The 23104-nt window shown below is 38.8% G+C and overlaps 1 protein-coding gene across 2 annotated transcripts; it reads right to left on the reverse strand.

Annotated features, from left to right (window-relative positions):
* Window positions 1-983: 983 nt before the first annotated feature.
* On the reverse strand, window positions 984-21683 carry STEAP4 (STEAP4 metalloreductase). 2 transcript variants are annotated; one of them, XM_053985790.1, is made up of 5 exons: window positions 21609-21683; window positions 6184-6639; window positions 4276-4803; window positions 3545-3709; window positions 984-2542 (listed from the first exon to the last, which is right to left on the reverse strand). In XM_053985790.1, exons 2-5 carry the CDS (start codon window positions 6637-6639, stop codon window positions 2273-2275), a joined length of 1419 nt encoding a protein of 472 aa, XP_053841765.1. In that variant the 5' UTR covers window positions 21609-21683; the 3' UTR covers window positions 984-2272. The 2 variants fall into 2 exon arrangements, with proteins under 2 accessions (XP_053841765.1, XP_053841824.1); XM_053985849.1 differs by lacking the exon at window positions 4276-4803.
* Window positions 21684-23104: the final 1421 nt, after the last annotated feature.

Below are 23104 nucleotides of genomic sequence, written 5' to 3' on the forward strand. Positions count from 1 at the left end.
AAACCCTGAGAATAAATCCTTTATAAAGTAATATCAAAAACCAGTATGTGTCAGTGCTTTGGAACTCTTGCTACTGGTAATAACATAAATCTGGAGTACCTGTCACTGAGACTAGAATCTACCACCAAAATGGCAAATCTAGAGGATATTCCCTCAGACTGCTGCTACTTCTTTTCCTGCTTGATTATCCCTTTGTGCAAACACAATATCTCTCTCTCTCTCGTTCTCTCTTGTTTTCCTCCTGTCTTTCTGCTGCTTCCATCTCTCCTCCAGGGAGCTGTAAGGAGGTGTTACAGGCATCCTCACAACAGTGTTGTCACTTGGGCCTGTTGAGCCTATACCTGATCCCTGCTGCAATAAATGATTCTGTGGAAAATCACTGAAGGAAACTTGAAGTGTAGTACTACTCCATCATGGCACAGGTCAAGAAAAATTTCTGTAAAGACTTACATCAGCATATGCATATGAGTTTAGGACAAGTATAACATATGCACCAGTGCTGGTTAGTAAGAGTACTTGGTGCCAGAATTCTTTCTAAGAAATCTGGCTCTGTCAATTGCTGATATCCCAGACTACTCTACCATTCTTTTGGGCATAAAGAGCAGATTATGGGACAGAGGATGACATGAAGAGAGGGTATATTGCTCTGCTCAGAATTAAAAAAGACTTCATTGTTGTGAAATGTTTTCAGAACTGTTGTTTAGATAGTTGTTTATTTTGTTGTTTTGAGTTAGTTGCTTTTATTTAGTTGTTTTGAGTTTTTAAAAATTTATTTTATTTTTTTAAAGCTGCTTGATAATGCTAGTTTGAAAGCACAGCTAGCTATACTAGGTAGCATACTTATGCTTTTATGTATGTGGGTGTTCTTTGTATGGACAGGGAGAACAGCAGAGAGGTAAAAAAACAGTAAGCAATTTTCTTCCTACAAAATCAGCATATTTTTTTTCTTTTCTTTATTCTCCAGTCCAAAGGAGACTGTTGGATTTTCTGTTTGCAATTTAACAGGACATCACCATCCCAGCTGGAACCTGTGTTTCCCCAACATCCTCAGCCTACCTGGATGACTAAGCAAAGACCTGCTTATGTGATCATCCAAAAAGCAAACAAAGATGGAGGAAGACAAGTCCAGGCTGAAGACAGGATCCCATTTTATTATTTGTTCCAAGACTTCCCAACACCTTTGTGCAACTGAGCACACCAGCAGCTGGACCTTAGCAGAACAGGTTTCCAAAATGATAACAGAGCTCAACGTGTAAAGAAAATATTTATTGTCTTTAAAACATGCATATTTTCATAGGATTTCTGTCATATCACATCCAATGATTTATTTTTTTGAAAAATCAACAGTATTATCTTCATGAGATATGACTATGACATATAACCCCTCAAATAAACGGATTTTCCTTCAGTTTCTTCTCTTACAACTCAATGCTTACACAAAAAAATCACCGATCATTTTTTGCCTATACTTTAAAAGCTGAGGCTTGTAAGCACTTGTCACATCTCTGCCATTTTTATCTCTACTCCTTCCCCTTGCCCCTGAATTTCTGGTAGAGCAAAGCAAAGATTTTGGTAGAGTACAAGCAAAGATTCAGCAGTCCTTGACCCACAAACTTTGAACATCAGGGTTCTTGTACACAAACCAAACAAATCTTACTCAACTATCTCTAAGGCATCAACACAGCTCTCTCCTTGGATCGGATATTAATGGAGGATAAACAATGGTGGGAGGCGAAGCTCTGTTCCTTAGCTAGCATCCATTATGCACCTGTTCTGTTGATGCTGGTGGCTTCTGGGATTAGAAACAGGGAAATGTGTGGAAACTCATGCAGGTGTGCATATGGATCTCTGTGGATATGTGTAGGTGCACGTAGAGCTGAGTCCTGATGGGCAGGATAAGAAAGAGGAGCAAACACGGTCTAACACCAAAGGTTTCTGTGGTTCTGCCCAGCTCTGGAGGAGTTCAGGACAATAGAAGAGGGACATGGAACACCACCTAGTTCTCACGTACCCTTCTTAGGATGGAGGGTAAATAGGCAAGGGGAAATAAACAAAGTGAAAGAGAGGGTCTGCACCTGTGTGAAAGCATGCCTGGGGTGCAGAAACTCAGTGGCCTCATTTGTATTTAAAGCTTGTCATTGGGGTGGCTTTGTTTTATACAGAGCCTGGCCAAGTTTTCACTTTTTCTCTCCCTTTCCAGATAGGGTAGGCTTAAGACTTCATTTTGATATGGCCTCATAATATTTTTTTTTAATAATAGAGTGTAGTCTAATTATACAGCAGACTTGTTGATAATGCAATTTGACTGTTCTGAGTATTTGGGATTTCTCTCCGAGCCCTGCCGAATTTGTGTGAGAGGTTTGTCTACACAAGGAAATACCAGCAGAAATTTGACAACCAGTACAGCACATGGAATAATGAGGGAGAGGATATAGATGTCTGGAAGATACCACTTGTACGCTAATGGGTTCAGGAACCATTTTCCACCATAAACCAGCGTGTGTGCAGTGCACAAAATCAGTGACAGATATCCCAGTTTGGACTAAAGGAGAAGGAAGAAAAAAAGAAGGAAAGAAATGGAGGTTAAAATAGTAAATTAAACCAGAACAAATGCAAATTTAAGGACACAGTAAGAACTGTGGCATGTGCCAACTTGGGGACTGGTGAAATGAAACTATTTTATATAGCATAAAGGCTCATTATTTTTTTTTAAATAAATTAAAATGGTTATAGATTAAATAGTTTGGGTTTTTTTCTCCATCAATAACACTTACAGTCTTTCCTAGCTCACATGTACTGCCTAGTGGCTGTCATATTTGTGACAAAGCAGAGAAAATTCTGACATTCAGTGGAGAAATTCAAGATTTTTTTATGCTTTAGTGCTAATCCATCCAGAAGTATCATACTGTGCAAGTTTTTTGCCTTGATAAAACATCCATTGATAGTAATTTCCCCTTCTCTTGCCTCCCCTCCCCTCCAGCCCAGCTCCTGCAGAGGCACGGCAGCTTGCACTAAACTTCCTCCAAATGGAGAGCTGAGATTATAGTGTTACCAAGGGCAGCCTGTTTATTGTCACAGCAGTTTTTACAGTCTGCAGAAATTGCAAATTCTCTTTAGATGCTTGGCATTGAGAAGATTTGAGTTATAAAGGAATTCAGATCCATTTTAACCTAATTATCTTGTGAACCAAAAAAATTAACCCAATAAAATGGCTAAATTATTTTGTGACTTCGTACAATTGTGGAATTTGATGTCAAAGTCAACTTTCTGTTTTTCATTTAGGAGCTCACATCTTCCCAGCTTTCTCTTGTTAATGCCAGTAATCTCAGTGGTACCATACGCAGCCATCAGAGCAATTGTGGATTTTTACAGCTGTATGGCCATGTAGACGTTTTTTTCACTGTGTGATGGTGGATAAGGCAAAGATCACATTTGAAGATAATAATGGAGGAAAGCCACAAGTCTCTAGTAAACCTGCCCATGGGCACTGTTGATAAGGGAAGGAGGATTTTTTAGAAGAAGGTTTTTTTAGAGATGGTCTTACCTGAACAAATCGAAATTCTCGCCAGTTGACATTGTTGCTGACTGAAGGCAAGGAAGTTATTCCCAGAAGAACAAATAAAAAAAATCCTAAAATTCCCAAAGCCAAATAAGAGTCACTAAGCCAGGCATTAGTGTGGTCGAGTGGTTCTGTTTGATTGTTCAGTGCCTGAAGAAAAGAAGACCAGGTGTATTTTAGTGATAGCACCAATAAGGAGAAAAAGTTTCCTTACAGGTAAGTAGGATATAAATGTTATACATTAACTCTGTGATCATCAGAGATTTAATTTGAATGCCTGTTCAAAAATCAGGAGAGGAATTATATTACATATAGGTTCTATGTAACTGTAATTGAGGTACATATTTTACTGTTCTGTGGACTTGTTGAAGAGACTTCTGTGGACTTTGTTATGTAAGATCGGAAAGTCATAATATATTATATTCTTGAAGGTATATGAAGAAATAGTGTTTACATTTTCCCTGATTATTTTATGGATATGTCAACTGTCTAGGAGGAAGATGGAGGCCAGAAATCCCCTCAGCTCAACATAGTATCAACAAAATGTATATATATATCAATGTCTAAAAGATACAAAAGCTAGGAATATTACTCTATTTTAAAGAACACTGGATTTTAAAGAGCATGTCCAAATGGATTTCTGAAGCTCCAGGTAGATGGTATTATTTTAACGGGGCCAGAAGAAAGGAAGACTTAGAGCAGGGAACAAAACTTACTTGGGAGATGATTCTTTTGCTGGTTCTCCAACTTACGAAGGCACGCATTGGAGTAACAAGAGTGAACACAACATGCAGGGAAGCAAATGCCAAGGCTATTAGACCAAGCTGTTTCCTACACAGCATCCATTTGTCCAGCCAGTCTGGAAAACGGCGGTACTTGGTACCTCTGTATAACTGAATAATTGCAGCAAATATACCAGGCAGATACACCAAGGCAAGAAGGATTAGTGCCATTACAGGGCAGACCCGATTTGGAATGGTAATTGCAATAAAAAATGAAAAGTCATTGTTTTCATAAATATAAGTGTAAATTATCTCAAGAGCCACACAGTAGAAGAAGAAGAATGCAGTTAAGCTGAGGGACAAAAAGATGGGAAACTTCCACATTGGAAAGAGTTGCAGAGGGTAGTTTTCTATTTCCTGAGCAGCCAAGAGGGATCCCTTATCTAGTGGAGTGAGACCCAGTGCACGAACAATATTCATGACCGTTTGTTTAGCTTTCAAATCATCTCCACAGACAAATACCTGCAGATAAAAACAAACAGAAGTTTATTTTTTACAGTTTTTTGTGATTTTCTCTAATGCCATCCTACCTGGATATATATGGACAGTAAGCGCAAGCTTCCTAGGCTGCTTCTTTGTTTACTTGTCTTACTGCTGATCTTAATTAATACAGGCAAAAAAGTACCCTATAGGTACTTTTGGCAAACAAGACAAACAACTTTGAATATGATTCTTTACTTTAGGAAAGACGATTGTTTCAAGTGGCAAAATTTTATATCTGGAAATAACAATGTATAAAAGGCTTAGTATATGTCTTTGAGTAGAAGACTTGACATATTTTTCTGAAGATCTGCAAGTAGCTTGTAAGCACAAGATTTTATAGGGCTAAATGGAAGCAAAATTTTCAATAGCAGTAAGTAAGAGCAAAATTTTCAGTTGCTGCTATAGTGTTCCATAAATCTCCAGGGAAGTGAGGACAGAGATCTTTAAAACATGATTTCCCTGTCACAAAAGTAAATAGTTCTTTCCAGGTCTAGTACAATAGTGAAGAAATCATATTTTCTGTGAGTGTGTAAGACAATAGTCCTTTTGGAAAAGGGAGGAAAGGGGCAATTTCTGTTCTTGTTGAGATGGTGAAGGTTTATAGAACCTAGACTTGGAAGCCCTTGGATCTCTAGCCAAAACCATTTATTTGTTGGCAGACAGCAAAGTTAGCAGTGGTTTGAGTAGCTGGATGATTTCATGTGTTATACAAGAGCATTGTCCTTTGAAGTGACAGAAAACATAACATAATAAACATAGTAAATTATTTGTCTTCAAGTAACCTGCTGTGTTGCTTCCTTTGGCCAACTCTGTGCCTGCTGGCCTGTGGTTGAGGAGCTGGTTAAAGCAGTTTGCACACACTGATGTTGTGTTAAATTTAGATGACGATGATTTAAAAAACTTTAGTAATTTATTCACCTTTCAGCATACTTCTTTTGCCAATACTCATTGCCTGCCCTATCACATCCCTTACCTCCCTTGTTTTGCTTTCTTCATTTTATTCTTGCTATGAAAATTCCTCCTATCTCATTTCTGTTTAACTTTACAACTCTGATAACCAAATGATGTAACACTCCTGATTTTTGTCTCTCTTGCAGCTCTGCTATCTTTCTTCTCTTGCTTCTCTAGTGTCTCTAAACACCTTTTTGAGTTGAGGCAGGCTATTTATATTCCCTGTCATGCCATATTAAAAATCCTAAGTAAATTTTAGCTCACATTTAGTTTGAAATGAGAGACTATAGTGAAAATACCATCTCAACTCTGCCTAATTCCACTATCCCAGGTGTGTTGTGTGTAGCTTAGAAGAAGCCATGTGGTGTGTAACTCTGTGACAGAGGAAATCCCCGTGCTCAGCCTTACCTGCCGGCTTGCATCCAGCATGCCTGACTGCAAGGCCCAGGCTGACACGGTGTTAAAGGCTTTCACAACCTTACTGCCAGGCAGCAGCTGAGCCAGGTGCTCTGCGTTCGATTCCGGATACTGGTTTAATTTCAAGTTGTTGCTTATGTCCACCAAGACTTTTCCACGGAGAACCTCTGCTAACGGTGTAAGAAAGTTGTAGTGCTGCCTCTGGATTGCTATGATGATGATGGCAGCTTTCTGCGCTGCCTCTGTGTGGCCCAACACCTCTGCATCCTTGGGAATCAGGTTGGATATCTGGGTCCTTCGGCTTCCATACACCACTGGGTAGCCAGACTGAATCATCTTATGCCCCAGAGCTCGTCCAAAATCTCCAGTTCCAAATATGCACACTGTCTCTCTTTTTTCAGAAGTGTTAGGAGCCAAAGCCATCATGTTGGAAGAATTTTTATTCATCTGTTAAAGAAAAACCAAGTAATTGGAACAAACTAAGCAAAACATCAATCTCTTGAAAATAAAAGGTTTGTATTCACAATGGGTGTACAAAATAGACATCTTAGCCTCTCCTTATCCTTTAATATGATTCTTGCTCACTCTTCTGAATACACACTCTCAGAAGATTTATGTAGAAATTAAAAAAAAAATCTGACTATTCAATCCTCCATGTCTTACAGCACTCTCTTTTCCATCCATTTTATGGATTTTAACATCCAGCTGAACTGTTTCAGTTTTCCTCTCTCAAAGAGAAAATAGGAGGAAAAGAGAGGAGAACAGAGAGCAAGGGTAGCACACTTTTCAGAGCAATTGCTGCTTATTTATGCTATAGAAAAGCATTGATGAGGAGTCTGTTTCTAATCAGATTAGAATCTGGAAGGTCTTTTTCAAAATAATTTATGAAGGGTTATTATAAAAGGTATCTATAAATCAATCTGTTGTTCTCAGTATTTCCTTAATGCAAGTAGTCAGTGCCAGTTTGTTTTATTGTTGTTCTTCAATTTCCTGAAGAATGTTCCATGAAGCATTTGGACAGTGGACTTGAATATTTCATGTTGAAAATAGATTTTTGATATTTATATATTACACATAGTAAAATTCTCTTTGAGGTTTTATCTCTCTTCCTTTATCACTGTACCTGGCAACTTCAAAGTCTTTAATGTATTATCCATGCAATAGCAGTGTGCTCACTCTGTACTTGCAGAGCGAGACCCATGATACAAACACAGAATCAAAAAGGTCTGTTCCATAGGTCTTGCAGTAGGTCCACACGCTGTTGTCCCTTAACAAAAGGTGGACTCAGAGCAGAGCACCTAAGACATCTACCGGGAGAGCCTGGTCTCAGGGTCTGTCCATCAGACAGACCTGTCTGACCCAGTCTCTTGGACTGGCCATCAATTTGGTACTTAGAGCATCAATTTAATTTGCAGGAGCCTCAGTTCAATTCTTTTGCTGCCTCATAGCTAACTGTCCTAATTAGAGCTGTGGGACCAACAGGTCTTACAGTTTGCAGGTGAAACTGTAAAGAAAAGATGAAATTGTAAAGAAAAGAAATGCATGAATTGTTTAGCTAGAACCAAAACAACTTCTTTGCTCCTGTTGTTTATGACCCTTTGCTTACATTCTTCTGTGAAGCACCATTCAGAATGCTGCAATTTATACATACTGCTTTGTTGTATAAATGTTCTTTACTTTATTTTGTATTTTTCTCTAGCCAGAACAGTTTTTGCTTTTTAAAAATCTGACATGATTTTAAATTATTTGACCCAAAACTTGCATTTGTTTGGTGAATGAAAAAAATCAAGCCTCAGCTTCCCCCTACCTGCCATGACTTAGGGATAAGAGCTGTGAGTCAAGGATGCAAACAGCTGTGGCCTGTGCTGTAGGGTTCAAGCTTTGCTAGCAAGATAGACACATAAATTCTTATTCTGAGAATCACATGTGACGATTTTGTTTTGGACTACTTCTGTATGTAGCTAGGTAACCCTCAGCTGGTATCAGTGCTTGCCCAGATGCATTCTTGCACTGAGCTGTGGGAGCCCTGGTTTGAGAGGTGCCAAGGCAGCTGCTCCTGGTCATTAGGGAAAGTGAGGATTCAGGCAGAGAAGAGCTGAGCACCTGTGTGCTGGAGGATCTGTGTGGAGGCTTTGCAGTGCAGCACAAGGGGTTAACCCTGGCTCTCTGCAGCTGGATTCCATGTACTTTGACAAGTAGTACACTGAGCATGAAAATAGATCCTCAAAGGGACCCATCTGAATGTGTCTTGCATATTTGTGTGCTCTGACACATGCATAAAATTGCAAGGTCCTTTAACATATTTGAAAATCATTCTCGGAGGACTTTATTAATGTCCCACAAGGCTCTAATGTGACTAAAGCTATGAAATTCCTTTCTGGGGATAGTCTATATTTCAAAAAGAACAGAAGGGTTGCTTGTGTAATATCAATAAATGGTCCAACTCAGTACCTAATAAGACTCAACTCTCTTTCCTTAATTTTAGTTTTTAGCAAAGTAGTCTCCTATCTAAAACAAAAAGTAAAACTTATGTGTAACATGCAGTCATCCAGTTGAAATCATCTGTATGTGTCCTCAAGAAATCCCCAAGTTATTGCTGAGTGAACTGTGCAATTCATTCTCCTCTCCAATCTAAGGATGGAAAAAACCAAAACTCAGACGGATGATATCAAGTATTATATTTGGTAGATAGTAGAGTTATGTTTTGTTTGGGCTTATAAACATATTTAACATAGAAATGGATCCACCAGGAAGAAATAAGTCTATAAAGTACTTCCATTGTTCACTTATGCTGAACACCTCATTTACTAGTAAACCCTGAGCTTGTCTTGCCAGAGAAGAAAAAAGGAGCAAGATGAAAAGAAAAAAAAATGGAAGAAATTGTTTTTTTTTTCCAAAATATGGTTTTATGAAGTGCTATGTAAGATGTAAAGGGAGTGTAAAAAGCATAGAAAGATGAAGAGAGTTAATGTTTTCTTTAGCACTTGTGGTCTAATATAGCTTAATACCATTTTTAACAAGAGAGACAATTTGCTTAACTAAATTGAGCAGAAATCACCTTTTCATTGTAAGATATAATAAGGATGCCCATAGCTATTATGAAAGCACAAATTATATATTAGAAATAAACTATTCAGCAATTAATTTTTAACAAATGGATTATATTGTAAAAATGATAGTGCATCTGTTATTTCTGAAAATCACATGTAAGACAAAGCAAGTTTACTTTTAAATTCCAGGTCTTCTGGACCATGCCTTCTTCTAAAAAATATAGTAATTGAGTTAATTTTCTCAATATAATCCTTCTCTTTCTTGCTTTTGACATTTCTTTGTGTCAGCTGGCTCTAACTGAACCAAAAGGAGGTTGTAGGCTTGGCAGTGAATATCTGGAGGTTAATTCAGGCAGTAGGATACGAGCATATAGAGACTGTAAAGGCACATCCTGGCACTGCTGCCTGTGTTTGAAGAAAATGCAGCATCTCATGGCAACTGTGTTGTAAAGCCAAAAGAAGGAAATTGGACTCACAGATTCATGAGAGCAGTAACTGGAATCTAAGAAGATAGTAATTTTCTATAGAATGAGATGTTTTATTGTGGTGTATCACCATGACAGATGGGAAGCAGAAATATATCACAAGGGACACAAGGGTTTTTGGTAACTGGGAGCTCAGCCCAAAGGCTGACACTGGGCTGTCACTCAGCAGCTGGTGGTAGTGGAGCTCTGCTCCATGCCCATGGGTTATGCTGGGTGCTCTCAAAGCACCAGAGGAAAGCAGAAATACCAACGAAGAAACACGCAGTAATCATTATCTGTCCTTTTACATATGTAGCTGTATATTATCTGAGAAAAAGCCATAGAGATTTCTATGCATACATAATATTTTTCCTTATATCCATCCCCATAACATTAGAGCACTAGTAATGCCTTTTGTTATTTGAAAGATGATCTATGTAAACTTCTGCAGTGATTGGCTGTGGCCTTTCTCCTCTGCATTGTTGTTGTATTCTTCTACAATGAGTTACCCTATTTTAAGGAAAATGGTGGTAATCTCTGGGTTTTCTTGGTCAGTAAAGATAAAAGGAGATGCTGAAAAAAAGAAGTCACCTGCAACACTGTAATTTTTCCCCATTACATAAACACTAAGGGGAAGTGAACAATGGGGAAGGGGAAGGTACAGTGTTTAGTTAAGTAGTTTTATGCAAATACTTGATTATGTAGGAAATTAAATTAAGACAGGTAGATTGCTTTGCACATGGGAAAAAGGAGAGATAGTCTAGTAGAAGCAATACCACAGATGAAGTACAATGCCAAAAGTGGAAAAGTGGAGATGGGATGGATAATGAAAACATCAGAAAGATGTAACATGAAATGCAGACGGAAGATCAGTGGAATGATTAAAAAGTTAGAAAGACAAGATGAAAGGAGGAGGAAATAGTAATTTTATTATTTACATTTTAAAAAGGAACAAAAAAATTGCTCTGGTTGTGGTCTTAAGAGGTCCTTTCTACAGCAGAATGAACTGTGGTTAAACCAAGGCTGGCAGATGCTTGTCTCACCTGTTTGTGAGACCTTCCTGTGTTGTGGATCCTGAAGCTCCTTGCTTACTGCTTTCTCAGCCATTTTATTAGGCAAATTTTTGCATGAGCAATCTGTATTGCCTCCCCCACAGTAGACACAGCTGTCAAAGGTGTCAGTTTATCTCCCTTCTCTTTGCAGCAGCCTTTGTTGGACATGAAAGCTGTTACCATTTTACCCTTTTCTTCTAGAAATAAAACAGTCCCACATCTTTCCTGCAACTTGTGTTTCTGAGAGTGGTGATCTTTCTCATGGCTTTCTCCTAATGTTTCTAGGCTAAACTGCTCCAACTGTTAATTAAAAGTGTGGTGCTGACTGCAGCACTCTCACAGAGATAGTAGATAGAAAAGGATTGTTTTAGTTGCCTCACAGTCCACACGTAATCCTGCTGTCACATTTGTCTCACTCACAGCACAGACAATTCAATAGTCCCATTAAGGCGATGAATGCTTTAACAAGGGGTGTGTGGCAACAGGGACCAAGATGTGGAGTGCAGCAGCTGGTGCTGAGCTCATGATTTGCATAGCATCCACATGTCAGATTTCCACCTTGGACTAACTTTAGTCTAGAACTGCAGCCTGCGTGCCCACTAGCAGCTGAATGCATTTGGGTCCACTTAAAACATGTCTTCTGGCTCACCTTTTGTGGTAAGGAATCTAGTTTCCTATGTTTCAAGATAACTCTGTAGTGTAAAGCAAAGCTTGAAAGTGATGATCTGCTTCTGCATCTGAGCAGAACTGAAATACCAATGCAAATGCATCCTCTTACATCCAGTCCTTTAATTATACTTCTCCCATGCCACTTGCTCCATCCTTGATTTCTGTAGTGTTTTCAGAGCTGTATCATGCACTTGTCCCTGTTGAATAGTACCATATTTTTTTCAAACTGTAGCTTCAATTTGTCAAGATCATTCTGATTTCCAGGCTGTCCTCTAACTTGCTTGCAGCCCTTTTCAACTTTGTCAGATTGTCAGCTTTAATAAGTAGAGTGTCTATTCCAGCATCCATGACATTTAATGAAAGGAATAGCAGTTTTGCCAGGAGAAACCCCCTCTATATCTGCAGTAGATGCAGTCTTCTATTTTGACAATGGTTAACTGAAAGATTCAAAAATGTTTCTTTTTCTAGTTCCACAGAACCCTACCTTGTATTAGCTTAATCTAAACTGCATTTTTGTAGCTTGCTTTTGACATTTTTTCTAACATTTACCATACTAAAAAAATTGCTCATGTCAAGTTGTGTCACTTCTGTGATTCACAAGGCCTGTTATCCTTTTATAAGAAATAATGGGGTTGGTTTGGAATGACTTATTCTTGATTAATCCATGTAACTATCATCTCTTTCTTTCTTATTTTCTATTTGCTTCCTCTATTTGTTTGAGAATTGTATTTAAATGGATTACTTAAAAGGGCCATAATTCTGCACCTCCTCTTTTGTCTTACAATTTAAAATAGCTGTTACTACCTTTCCAGTCTTTCAAAACTTCACCTCTTTCACACAATTCTTAAAGACAGCATTTACAACCGTGGAAATGCTTCAGTTATCACCTAAATGGTGTGAGATGAATTCCATCAGCCTCGCTGATCTCAGGTCATTTAACTCACATAACCATGGCCTAATCTCATTCTATCATTTAGCAAGTATTTCCAGCTCTTCACTACTGATGTAAACCCTTCTGTCATGGCTGACCCTTCCAGTGAACAAAAGCAAAATAGCCATTACACAGCTGGCTTTTTTGGAGTCATTAGTCAATAGTTTCTCTCAGTTGAGTGGTGGATCAATGCTCTCCTTGATTTTTCTTTAACAGTTTATGCTTTTACAAGAAACTTTTTGTTATCCTACATGTACCCTACTAATTATATTTCTTTTTGTGCTGTGGCTTTTCAAATCATACCAACATATTGACGCAATTCTGTGCTTTTCCATAGATTTTGGTTTATGTGTGTTATTTGAATTTGAAGTTTTGAAGAACTGACAGATCCAGCCACATGATTCTCTTATGGCAGTCCTTGCACTGCATTGCAGTCTTTATGTCTCTGCTTTTAACAGTTTCTTTAAGCAGCTGCCAATCTCCTGACCTAATTTTCTTCTCAAATTGTACTTCCCATGTAACATCACCTTCTCACCTTCAGGATCTAGTGTACTCTGCTTGTTATTCTGCTTGGGGAGCAAATCCATTTTCGAGCACTTGATGTTTCTTTGTTGTCTGTGGTTGCTCCATGCTGTGACAGCTCTGTATTTCCCCCTTTTTTTCCACAATCTTTTATTTGGATTATATTCTTTTATCTCTTGATTCAGGGCAAAATTTTAGAAGACAAAGCAGGATATAAGGACTATAAGAAGAGAAAAGGCCAAAGAAATTTGACCTGTTGCCATGTAAAAGAAAGGTTTATAAGTAGGTTATGGTAGGTCATGGTGTTGTCTACTGTAGGAACTAGTCCCAGGATTTACAACACTAGTCCATTTATGTTTCTCTCTTTTTTTTTTTTTTTTTTTTTAAGCTCATTGTAAGAATCTTAATTCCAAAGGTGGACATAAGGATTATACACACAGCAAATATTGTGTGATTTTAACTATAAAAATTATGGGTCAAAGGCCTTCTTCTTATGTAAACTAATTGTTTTTACTGCTATTTCCATGTAAATAACAGCAAGGATTCTGTTACTCTGTGCAAATAATAGAGAGTATTGGGGATGGAATGGCCTTTCAGGATCAGCTTGCCATTGCTCTAGTAGAGCATTCTGGAGGCAAATAAAAGTTCTGACTTAATACATCTTGCTCGTTATATAGCATGCTGAGGGTAGATTCATATGTGTGAATTCATATATGGTTATGCAGAAGTCATGACAACAGTATTGAGTGTGTATTCCAGTGATTCTTTGTAGTAGACTTTGGATATAAAATCTGTTTTGTAGGTTCACCTGTCCAGGAAAACCTTGTTTTTTCATATTTAAAAAGAGTTATTCTTCTAAAATGATGGAGAGACACTTGGATTGACAGTTGGGAGCTTATTAAATGGAGTCCATTTCACAGATGAACTCTAACAGTACCTTGCTACATGGAGAAGTTAATTCTTTGCTCGGGTTCCCTAACCTGCAATATTTAAGTCTGCTTGAACAGTAGTGAACCTGGGGCATCTGGGACAAGCAGTTTGGCTTCAGACTGTGCTCTCATTTTAAGCTACCAACATGACTTCTTACATCACGCCATAACCACACTACTCTTTTAACATGGAGAATTTAGCTGTTTCTGATTTGGTTTTTTTTTTTTTTTTTTTTTTTTTTTTTTTTTTTTTTGTTTTGTTTTGTTTTAGTTTTTGTTTTTGTTTGTTTTTGGTTTTGTTTGGTTTTGTTTTTTGGCTTCCGTATCTCTTGTTTTCATTACAGCAAAGATGAGCTGAGCTTTCTCACATAGCATCCACATAGATAAGTCCTCAAGCCTCTGCTAGAGGCTTTTTTCAGTCAGAGTTCTGTATCTCTCTAATCAGGAAACACCTGGAAGCATGCAGTTCCTTGCATGGATTCAATATGTATGCCGTATGTCAAACTATGCTTACATAGTTTGAACCACTCAGGCGGGGCTGAGCACATGACAGCTCATTTCAATAACAGAGGTGCAGAGCATTCTCTTCCAAAACATTTTGAGAAGAGGTTCCCACCACCACTACAGAGAGTATGTCCTGAGCACTGTTGAACCTGATGTAATTATTTATTTCGGTTTTGCTGGGCTACTGTGAACTGATCTTGAGTTGGCATTTAATGTTGAAATGGTGAAAATAAAGCCTTGTCATGTCCTGCAGACCTTCCTCATGCCTCTTTGAACAGACCAAACAGGTTCAGGCAGTTTTGCTTCCTAATGCCTCCTTGTACCCCTAATCCCTCCCTACCTGACAAAGACACATCCTTCTCAGTCATGGTTGAGCACTCCTGGTAAACGCAGTGCTTTGACACCAACCCAATGGCTTGTACTTATGCTGGTGGCAACAAAGAGCACTGCCTATGACCAAAGGTGCCAAAGGCAGTGGACATGGCCAGGATTATTTTTTAATTTATTTTATTTTTTTAATATCAGGCCTTTGTTTCTCATTGTTTCCTTTAAATTCTATGTACCCATTGGTGGGCATGGTGAACTTGAAACAAATAACTAAATGGGTACATATGTTTATTTGGATTTATACTTTTTTCTCTGGTAATTCTTAGTTTTCCATACTGTCAAGTTCTCCAAAGTTAAACTTTATTTCTCAAATAAAGGTAATTCTCATTATTGTCTTAAATGTTTATTGCAAGTACTGGCAAGCAGAAGTCATCCCCAACTGCTGGGTTTTTTTTTTTTTTGTAAATAAGACTCCCGCTTTGTCTTGTAATTTATGATCAAAAGGTGTATATTAGATAAAAATGTCCTAATACAGTAAAATTACACATAGTAGCCCATTAAATATAGTACAAAAAGAAGAAATTATTACTTTATTTCTTGCATAATTGGTACTTCATCTTTGGAATACTTCATGAAATATTTCACACATGCTTAATATACAGTAATCCTGTTGTAATGTGGAAACCAGGTGAAATGAGATTTAGAAATTCTCCTCAGAAAGAGGAGGCAATCCCATTTACTTAAAATTTCATTTTACTATTCCCACAGAGAGAGAAAGAAGACACTCTATAACAAATACTGTTTCTTACAAGATGACATCTGTGGAACCAAATCTGCCCTAAAATACAAATTGCATTTTCTGTTTCTTGATACACCTAAAACTAAAAGGCATGTGGCTAAACTACTATCCCATGATTAATCCAATACTTAAACACATCAAGAAAACAGCAGAATAGCTCCAACAAACCTATTACAATAAATTATGCGTGCATTTTCTTTCAAGCAAATTAATATCTGCTGTTCTTCTCAGCAGAAAATCCTGGGCTCCAAGTTTTGACAAAGCTGATAAAAAATAATTTTTTGAGACAATAAATCTTTCTATGGAGGACATTGCATTTCACACATCTTCACTTTTTATCAGGAGTACACTAAAACTGTCTGGAGGCTCTTCAAACAGATGAAATATAGTCCTAAATAGACGTACTTAATGTTATCTAAATCATAGCAAAATACTGAGAGGGCTGGAAATCTCACCACCTCCAGCTGCTCCCATGAACACACAATACACAGCTATAACTTGAGTAATTTCCTGTCTCTTCAGGGCTGTTGTTCTATTCTGAGGTTTGTAGGTATTAAGCTTTAATCCAGCCTCTTCAACTGCAAGAAGAATGAAAATATTTCTTAAAACACGTGAAGGTGAGCAATTGTGAGGGAGAGCAGACCTGCCTACAGTGCAGGGGCGCTGGGTTTATCCCAGCTGGCCCAGGAGATGTTCTGAGGCCTTGAAAGCCATGCTTGAAGATCCACCAGGCATGGAGGGGCACCTCTTGGACTCCTGCTGAGGCGTTCCCTCACTGTGAAACGATTTTCTTGAGCATCTTTTATCTGCCATTTAGAGACAGTAACAAGTAGCTGTATCTCACAGAGAAATAACACTAGAAATAATGAAGCCTGGCTTCCTAGGGGTTTGTGTTTCTTGGCTGATTACAGGCTCTGATTGAAACTGTTTCTAATCACAGGAGGTGACTCCTATAACATTTCTTCTAGTGGATTTTAGGTATTTCAAATGTACGTAGTCACATTATAGTCTTTCATTTTTCAGGACTCTTCTGTGGGGTCTTCAGCTGCCCTCTTTCATGCAACATGAGAAGAAGCAAACACTCTGCCCTTCTGCTATATTTGTTTGAAATCAACAGTAAATAAATGATTGAGGAACACACATAAATGTGAGACACTCACGTACTGCTGCACGAGTGAGAGGATTTCTCACTTCCTACAGAAATGAAGCTAAAATAATGGACACCCTAAAAATTTGTGAAGTACACACATCCAAATGCATACCTGTACCACCAAAAGAGAAAGAAGTGAATGAAGCAGTTTTGACCCAACATCATTGTGGGCTCTTGACAGTAATGGAGAACAAGGAGGGGATGTTATTTGGGAAGCTTTTACTGACAGCCATCAATGCCTTGCAGAGACTGGGATTAGCTGAAATTACACCAACAACTGACCAAAACCAGACATTCCAAACACTAAAAATGTAAGAGTTCATGCCACATATTTATTATGAGCTCTAGGAGAGCATGAAAAGCCTGACTCTCTTCCCATTTACAGTAATGAATTCTTGATTTACAGTTCTCTTGTTTTTGGACTGTGTTGCACAAATGGGGAAATGAAGCCCAGTTGTTTTGTTGCACCTTTCACAAAAGAAAGGGCAAGGTGGCTGCAGTGGTGTAGCAACAATGTTCTTGCCTGTCTTACACTCTTAGAAATCTGAGAAGTGAGAATCTGATGAAAGATTTAAGAAAACAGCATGAATATGAAATTTTCTTGCCAAAACGAATAAATGTGGATTTGCAACATTTCGGGAATGAGGCCAAGCACATTTTACAGAAAGTTCATTAATCTATGTTTAAAGACATATGATTGAACAATCAAAAACAGTGGATAACTTCATCAGTTCCCTTACTCACTTGATGTGAAGTGTACTAATTGTATTTACTTGCTTCTTTTGGTTTCCTTTATTTATTTTATGTGGACTTGAACATTTTCCTCTCTCATTTGACTGAATCTGAGCAGCATCTGCAGAGACATGCCTGCCTCCAGGACAAAATGAACACTGATATTTTCAAAAGACATTATTCCTCAAAAAAAACCCAACCCCACAGATAAAACAAGAAAAACCAACCCACCAACCCAAAATACCCCAAAAACAAAAGGAAAAAAATAAGAGAGTGAGATAGATATTTTTTTATGCTGTTGAATTTTTCAACAAGGAAAAATCCTTATCAGGCAAACTTTAAAATTCTTTTCAAGATGGAAGAAGTTCCCCTTCTTACTGAGCCACTGATTTCAAAACTCTCTGAGCAATAACCTTAAGTTACAGGCTTTGAAAATTAATTGCTGAGAAGCCTGAATTTAGAAACATGCTTTTAAAATAGAAAAAAAAAAAAAAAACAAACAGTGACAGGATTAGTAAAATATTGAGAGAGCTGTTCAGGGCAGCATCCTATGCTGAGAAAAGGAAACATATAGGGTTTGTGGGGGTTTTTTTTTGGGTTTTTTTTTGACCAAAGCCTCCTTTGAGTTCAGCCCAGGCTTTGCAGATGCACGAGATGCTGCTGGCGATTCCTGCCTGGCAAGCAGGGATGGGTGTGCACAGCAGTGAGTCATTAGCTCCTCTCCCAGCCCAGATGTTGGTCCAAATGACATCTGCCAGAGAACTGCCTTTGGGCACTGCTCTTGGGGCACAGCACTGCCACCAACTTGCTTATAGGGCAGCCAGAGCTATCCTGTGCCACTTCATGGGGGATAAGAACCCTTACAAAACATTTCATACAAATCCCTGCTGCCTGTGACCTCTTACATAGGGGCTGTGGCCTTCAGGGAAAGCTCACCCTGATTTCTGTCTTCTGCTTGCTCCTGGGTCTCAGTCAGGGTGTGAGACCTACTCCCATTTCCTACCCCTGTGAAATATGTGGGGTTGAGGCAGAAGTCACTCTTGGTTCTGCATGTCAAGACAATGCAATAAGCAAAAAAGGAGTGAAAGAAAAAGTGGATATTTGGAACAGAGACAAATGAAGAGCTTTTTACTAAACTTAGCTGAAGAGCAAAGAAGAGGTTGCCAGGAGGTAGGAAACAGTGTCACGCTGCTTCTGTAATTGCCTAATTGGACAAAATAATTCCCTCCTGCAGGGTGACCCTCTCTTGCATCTCCAGCAAGGAAATTCAATACAAAATAAGGAACTGACTTTTCTGAATAAGCCCATTGTCTTTATTGAATTACCATTTTATGCTATTATTATTATTGCATAATTATCCACTTTTTGTGAGTACTCATGTCTTTTTACATATTTCCTGCTCTTGCAGTCATCGTAGCATGGGACCACCCCAGAGAAATCGTTTGTCAAACTATCCTCTGCTTTAATGATGCCAGAAAGTGTTTTGCTCTTTGGCAATCAACTTCTCCGCTTAATTTCTTAGCACTTAAGGCTTGTTTATCTAGAGGCCTCCAGAAACTTGCTCACAGAGTTGGCATCACTAAAGGTGGTAGGCAGCAGTTAAACTCTTTGATCCCAGTCCTCAGGTGCTGTAACTTGTCTGAATTGGATGGCTAAGCCTTTTCACCATTGATCAAGCAGTTTGTAGCAGATTATTATAATTGAGCACCTTTGAAGTGCCAAGTTATAAGAAGCTCTGGAGCAGTTCATGTTTCAGAATTCAAATCAAATTTATTAATATTCTAATATTTTAGGGACATCGTGCTGTTTATGAAAGTGGTTTTTCTGCACATTCTTATTTGTCCGGGGGAGGCTGCTCCACTTGGAAAAAACACATGTAGGGAAGTCATCCATAGCTAAAAACCTGTCCTCACTCCTGATTTAATCTTAACCTCATGTTTTCCAAAGACAGTCATGGGAACTGCTTGTCCCAGTGGAAGGTTAGATCTAGCCTTGCTGCTGAGCCAGGCTGATCTGTGTGGCTCTGCCAGTGCACAAACAAGGCAGCTCAGCCAAGCATCGGAAGAGCAGTCCCAAGCCAGGCAGCCTGAGCCTGTCTCCAGCACAGTGCCACCACCAAAGTTAGGGCACTTCTCTGGTAATCCCACTGGGAGAGACAGCACTCAACAGTTTAGTAAAGTAAAATCAACAGCTGAAAGTCACCTTTGCAGTGGTGCCTCCAGGTCTGCGCACAGTAGTCCCTATGAAGCCGGGAGGAAGCTGTCAGCCCTCTAATGAATGCTTGTGCTGGCAGCTATTCCCTGTCTCCAAGAAGCACCAGTATAACCAGTGCTCACCTGAGCTGCTGCCTGGCACAGTCCCAGCACCCTGCCCAGACCTCCACAGCTGGGAGGACAGAGCTGTCGGGAGTTCAGGAAAGGCTCACCAGGACATTTGGGAATGCACCTGCTTCTCACAGCCCTGCCTACAAACATCTCGTAAGTGAATTAAATGAGTATTTTATTGACAGTGCTCTCACTAAATTTTAAAAAAGGTAAAAGTATCTGGGTCTAAGCAGTGAGGTCAAAAGAGGAATAAAAGACCAGTATTTTGTTTTAGAGCATGCAGGGACAAAAAGCTCCCTACATTTGAACTGCAGTAAGCATTCAAATGTTACATTTACATACCTGTCCCTACCTTTTCTTCCCAAAACCCGGCTTTTGAACCCTGAAGTCAATATACATGAAAATATGAATAGAATAAAGTAAAAATGCCAACACCTCTAAAATGTCCCACAGAAAATAAGATATTGTAAATGTTGCAGCTCCGCTCTGCTAGTTCAGCAACCAAGATGAGAAAGGAAGAAATGTTTGCTCAAATCTTGAAGTTACCAAATAAAAAGGTTTAAATACAAAATAGACTGGGGAGCAGTGAAAGAGACCTTAAAATATGTAGATTTTAATTACTCTGGAAGTTTCAGTTACTGTCTGTATTTTTGAGAGACTGGGTTTATAGGGAGCACCCAATGCCCACACTGATAGGGTTTTTTCTTTGGAGTAGCTCTGGTCTGGTCCTGTGAGCTTAACTGCAATTAGCTGTGAGATTGTTTTGTTTCACCCATGAGCAGCCAAGATTGCATGTCCCCAGCTGCTCTGCAGTGTGAGACATGGAATGATATGTGGTGGAGGGCAGCGGATTCATTCCAAGTGAGCTCCTGCTCTGAAACCAACTACTAGTAGGCTATGCACTTTCTTCTATATTTGTATGAGAAAAGTCCAATATGGAGGAAGAAAACACAGTCATGTTTGATTTCTCAGTGACTATTGCAATATTTTGGTATGTAGTTACAGTGCTACTTCATGCTAGTCTAAATCATTGCTATTAACAAACCTAGGAGCTTCAGAAAGGCCACATCTAAAAAAGAATTTTCATTTTCCACTAATTGCATCATTTTATGAAGTCTTAACAGACTTGAAAAAATTGACCTACAGTCTGAGTGACAGTTTGTGTTACAGATTTAGAGAGGATATGAAATTTTCCTATATCAAAGCTGAAGAACAGTTCTGACAGCTGCAAATGTTCTCTGAATTAATAATGTGGAGCTGGTATAAGACAATATTTAAGAAAAATCCATTTCTTTCTGCATCATTGAAGCCCCTTGCTTATAAAATATTAAACAGGATTAAAATTGGTATGCTGCTTGAATGGAAAAGGAAAACTTGAAATCCACATATGAATCCAGAAGGAAAAATAATCATTAGTTCCAACTTTTATTAGTGATAACTTATAATTCAGGGTAAAACAAGACCCTGCCCTTGCTGCTAAAATTCAAACCAATATTTTGGCTCTGGCATAGGAAAGAAAATCCACTTTCTAGCTTCATTATTTAAACCCCACTGACCAATCCTTATTTGCAGAAGCTTTCTTCACTTTAACTATAACAAACACCTCTGGAAGATTAAATACGCCTGTTATCTGCTGTGTAAGCTCTCTGAATATTAACTGACAGATCTGAAGTTCTGGTTTGTCCTGACTTTACAGATAAAATTACTTTCTTATTTCTCAGTGCTTCCTTACATCAGCTCTTAGTTACAAATAGATTGTATAATGTCAATAGAAACCCAGGAGACATGGCCTGGCTTTGTGGTTTTTTTGACTAGCAGAGAGAAAGGCTCGGCTAAAATTTCATCAAGAGACTTAAAAATTTAACTTCAAGCCCACCTAAACTTTTCAGTTTGGCAGTTTAGCCATTTTGTTCCCCATTCTCACCTGCAGGAATGAAACCTCTGTCATCTGTGTAAAACTCACCTGCGCACTCAACCTGATGCAGTCACCCTGAGCAAGCCAATGCTTTCCCAGCTGGTGAGATGCTGTACATGGACCAAGGGAAACCTCAGGAGCTGCAGAGAGGTCCTACTGCCTGGAGCAGGCACAGGAACCCTGGCAGCCCAGCTGGTATTTATCTAGAGGAAGCCAGGGTGAGTGTTCAGGGCAGGAATATGTGAGGGGATGTTGCAAGCCTTTTCTGTCTGCACGGGATGAAAGAACTTCCCATCAAAGTCTCAGGGAAAGTCCCAGCCCTTGTATTTACAGCTGAGGTGAAGCTGTGGTTGCTTTTATCATGCTGGCACTGACTTGCCCCTTGGCTATTGGCCAGACCTAAGGTTTGGCTGCCTTTCCCCACTCTTATAAGACTAACCAGAATTGCATAAGCTAGAAATGTTTTAGAAGCACAACAACAAATATTTGCCTGGAAGGAAAGCTGCTTTTTTTTTTTTGTCTTGGCTCTTCTGTGCCATTCCACCTCTAGGTAAGGACAGTAAGATTGCCACATTGGGATAAAAGGAATTTGGCATGGGGTGGTTGAAAGTAGCTTATCTTTAAAATTCTCTGGATAGTCTTGGTAAGTGCAGCTATCCTGTGATGCCAGAGTCTGTGATGGATAAGTATTGAGAAATGAGTCTTTGAAGGATAAGCCACTGTGAATATTGTGATGTTACATATCTGTTTGAATTTTGTGATGTTACATATCTGTTTGAAATGGGACAAAATTCAAAACAGATGACTTGAGCATCATTGAACTAGGTCATAATCCAGATAAGAGTAAGGGCTAAGAAAGTCCCACTAGCACTGAAATTTTGTAAGTTTAAAAAATTACTTGAAGGGGGATTTAAATAATACAGTGCTCTAGACTTGCAAGCAATTTCTGACATTAAAGAGGAAGATAGTAAAAGAAAAATATTTTTACACAATCTTGACTTTGGGAGACTTACTGTAAACTAATTAGAAAAACACACTAAAGAAAGAGTCATAGAATATATAAAATACAGAGGGAATTTCTAAAAACAGAAAGATAGGACAATAAGAAGTTTCATTCAGAACAATCTGTGACTGCACTAGGGCTGAAGAAGGTATATTTGAGAACTTGAGTTCTAGAAAAGAGATCAGGTCATGTTTGAGATTTAGAACAGGAATAGCCTGTGTCATTTGTACACTGTGATTAAAAGTACAAGCCAGTGTGATGCCTGAACCACTGGAAGAGATCCAGGAGTTGAGAAAGGTGATATCACTTTGAAAGAGGTTGGAAGATTCAACAAGGTGCACCTGGCATGTGCAAAGTGTTCGACCTGGCTCAGAATGTCCACTGAGGCAGTGGATGTGTCTGGAGATAACCAGCGTAGTATTCATTTTCAGGTGACACTTACAAGAAGATGCTGCCAAGAATTGTTTTACACTTATATTAAAGGGAATGGAGAGAAAAATAGTTGACTTGCAGAGTTTAAAAGCACAAGGCTAAGCCCACA

The sequence above is a fragment of the Vidua macroura genome, chromosome 1 (genome assembly GCF_024509145.1).
Source record: "Vidua macroura isolate BioBank_ID:100142 chromosome 1, ASM2450914v1, whole genome shotgun sequence".
Classification (NCBI taxonomy): Eukaryota; Metazoa; Chordata; class Aves; order Passeriformes; family Viduidae; genus Vidua; species Vidua macroura.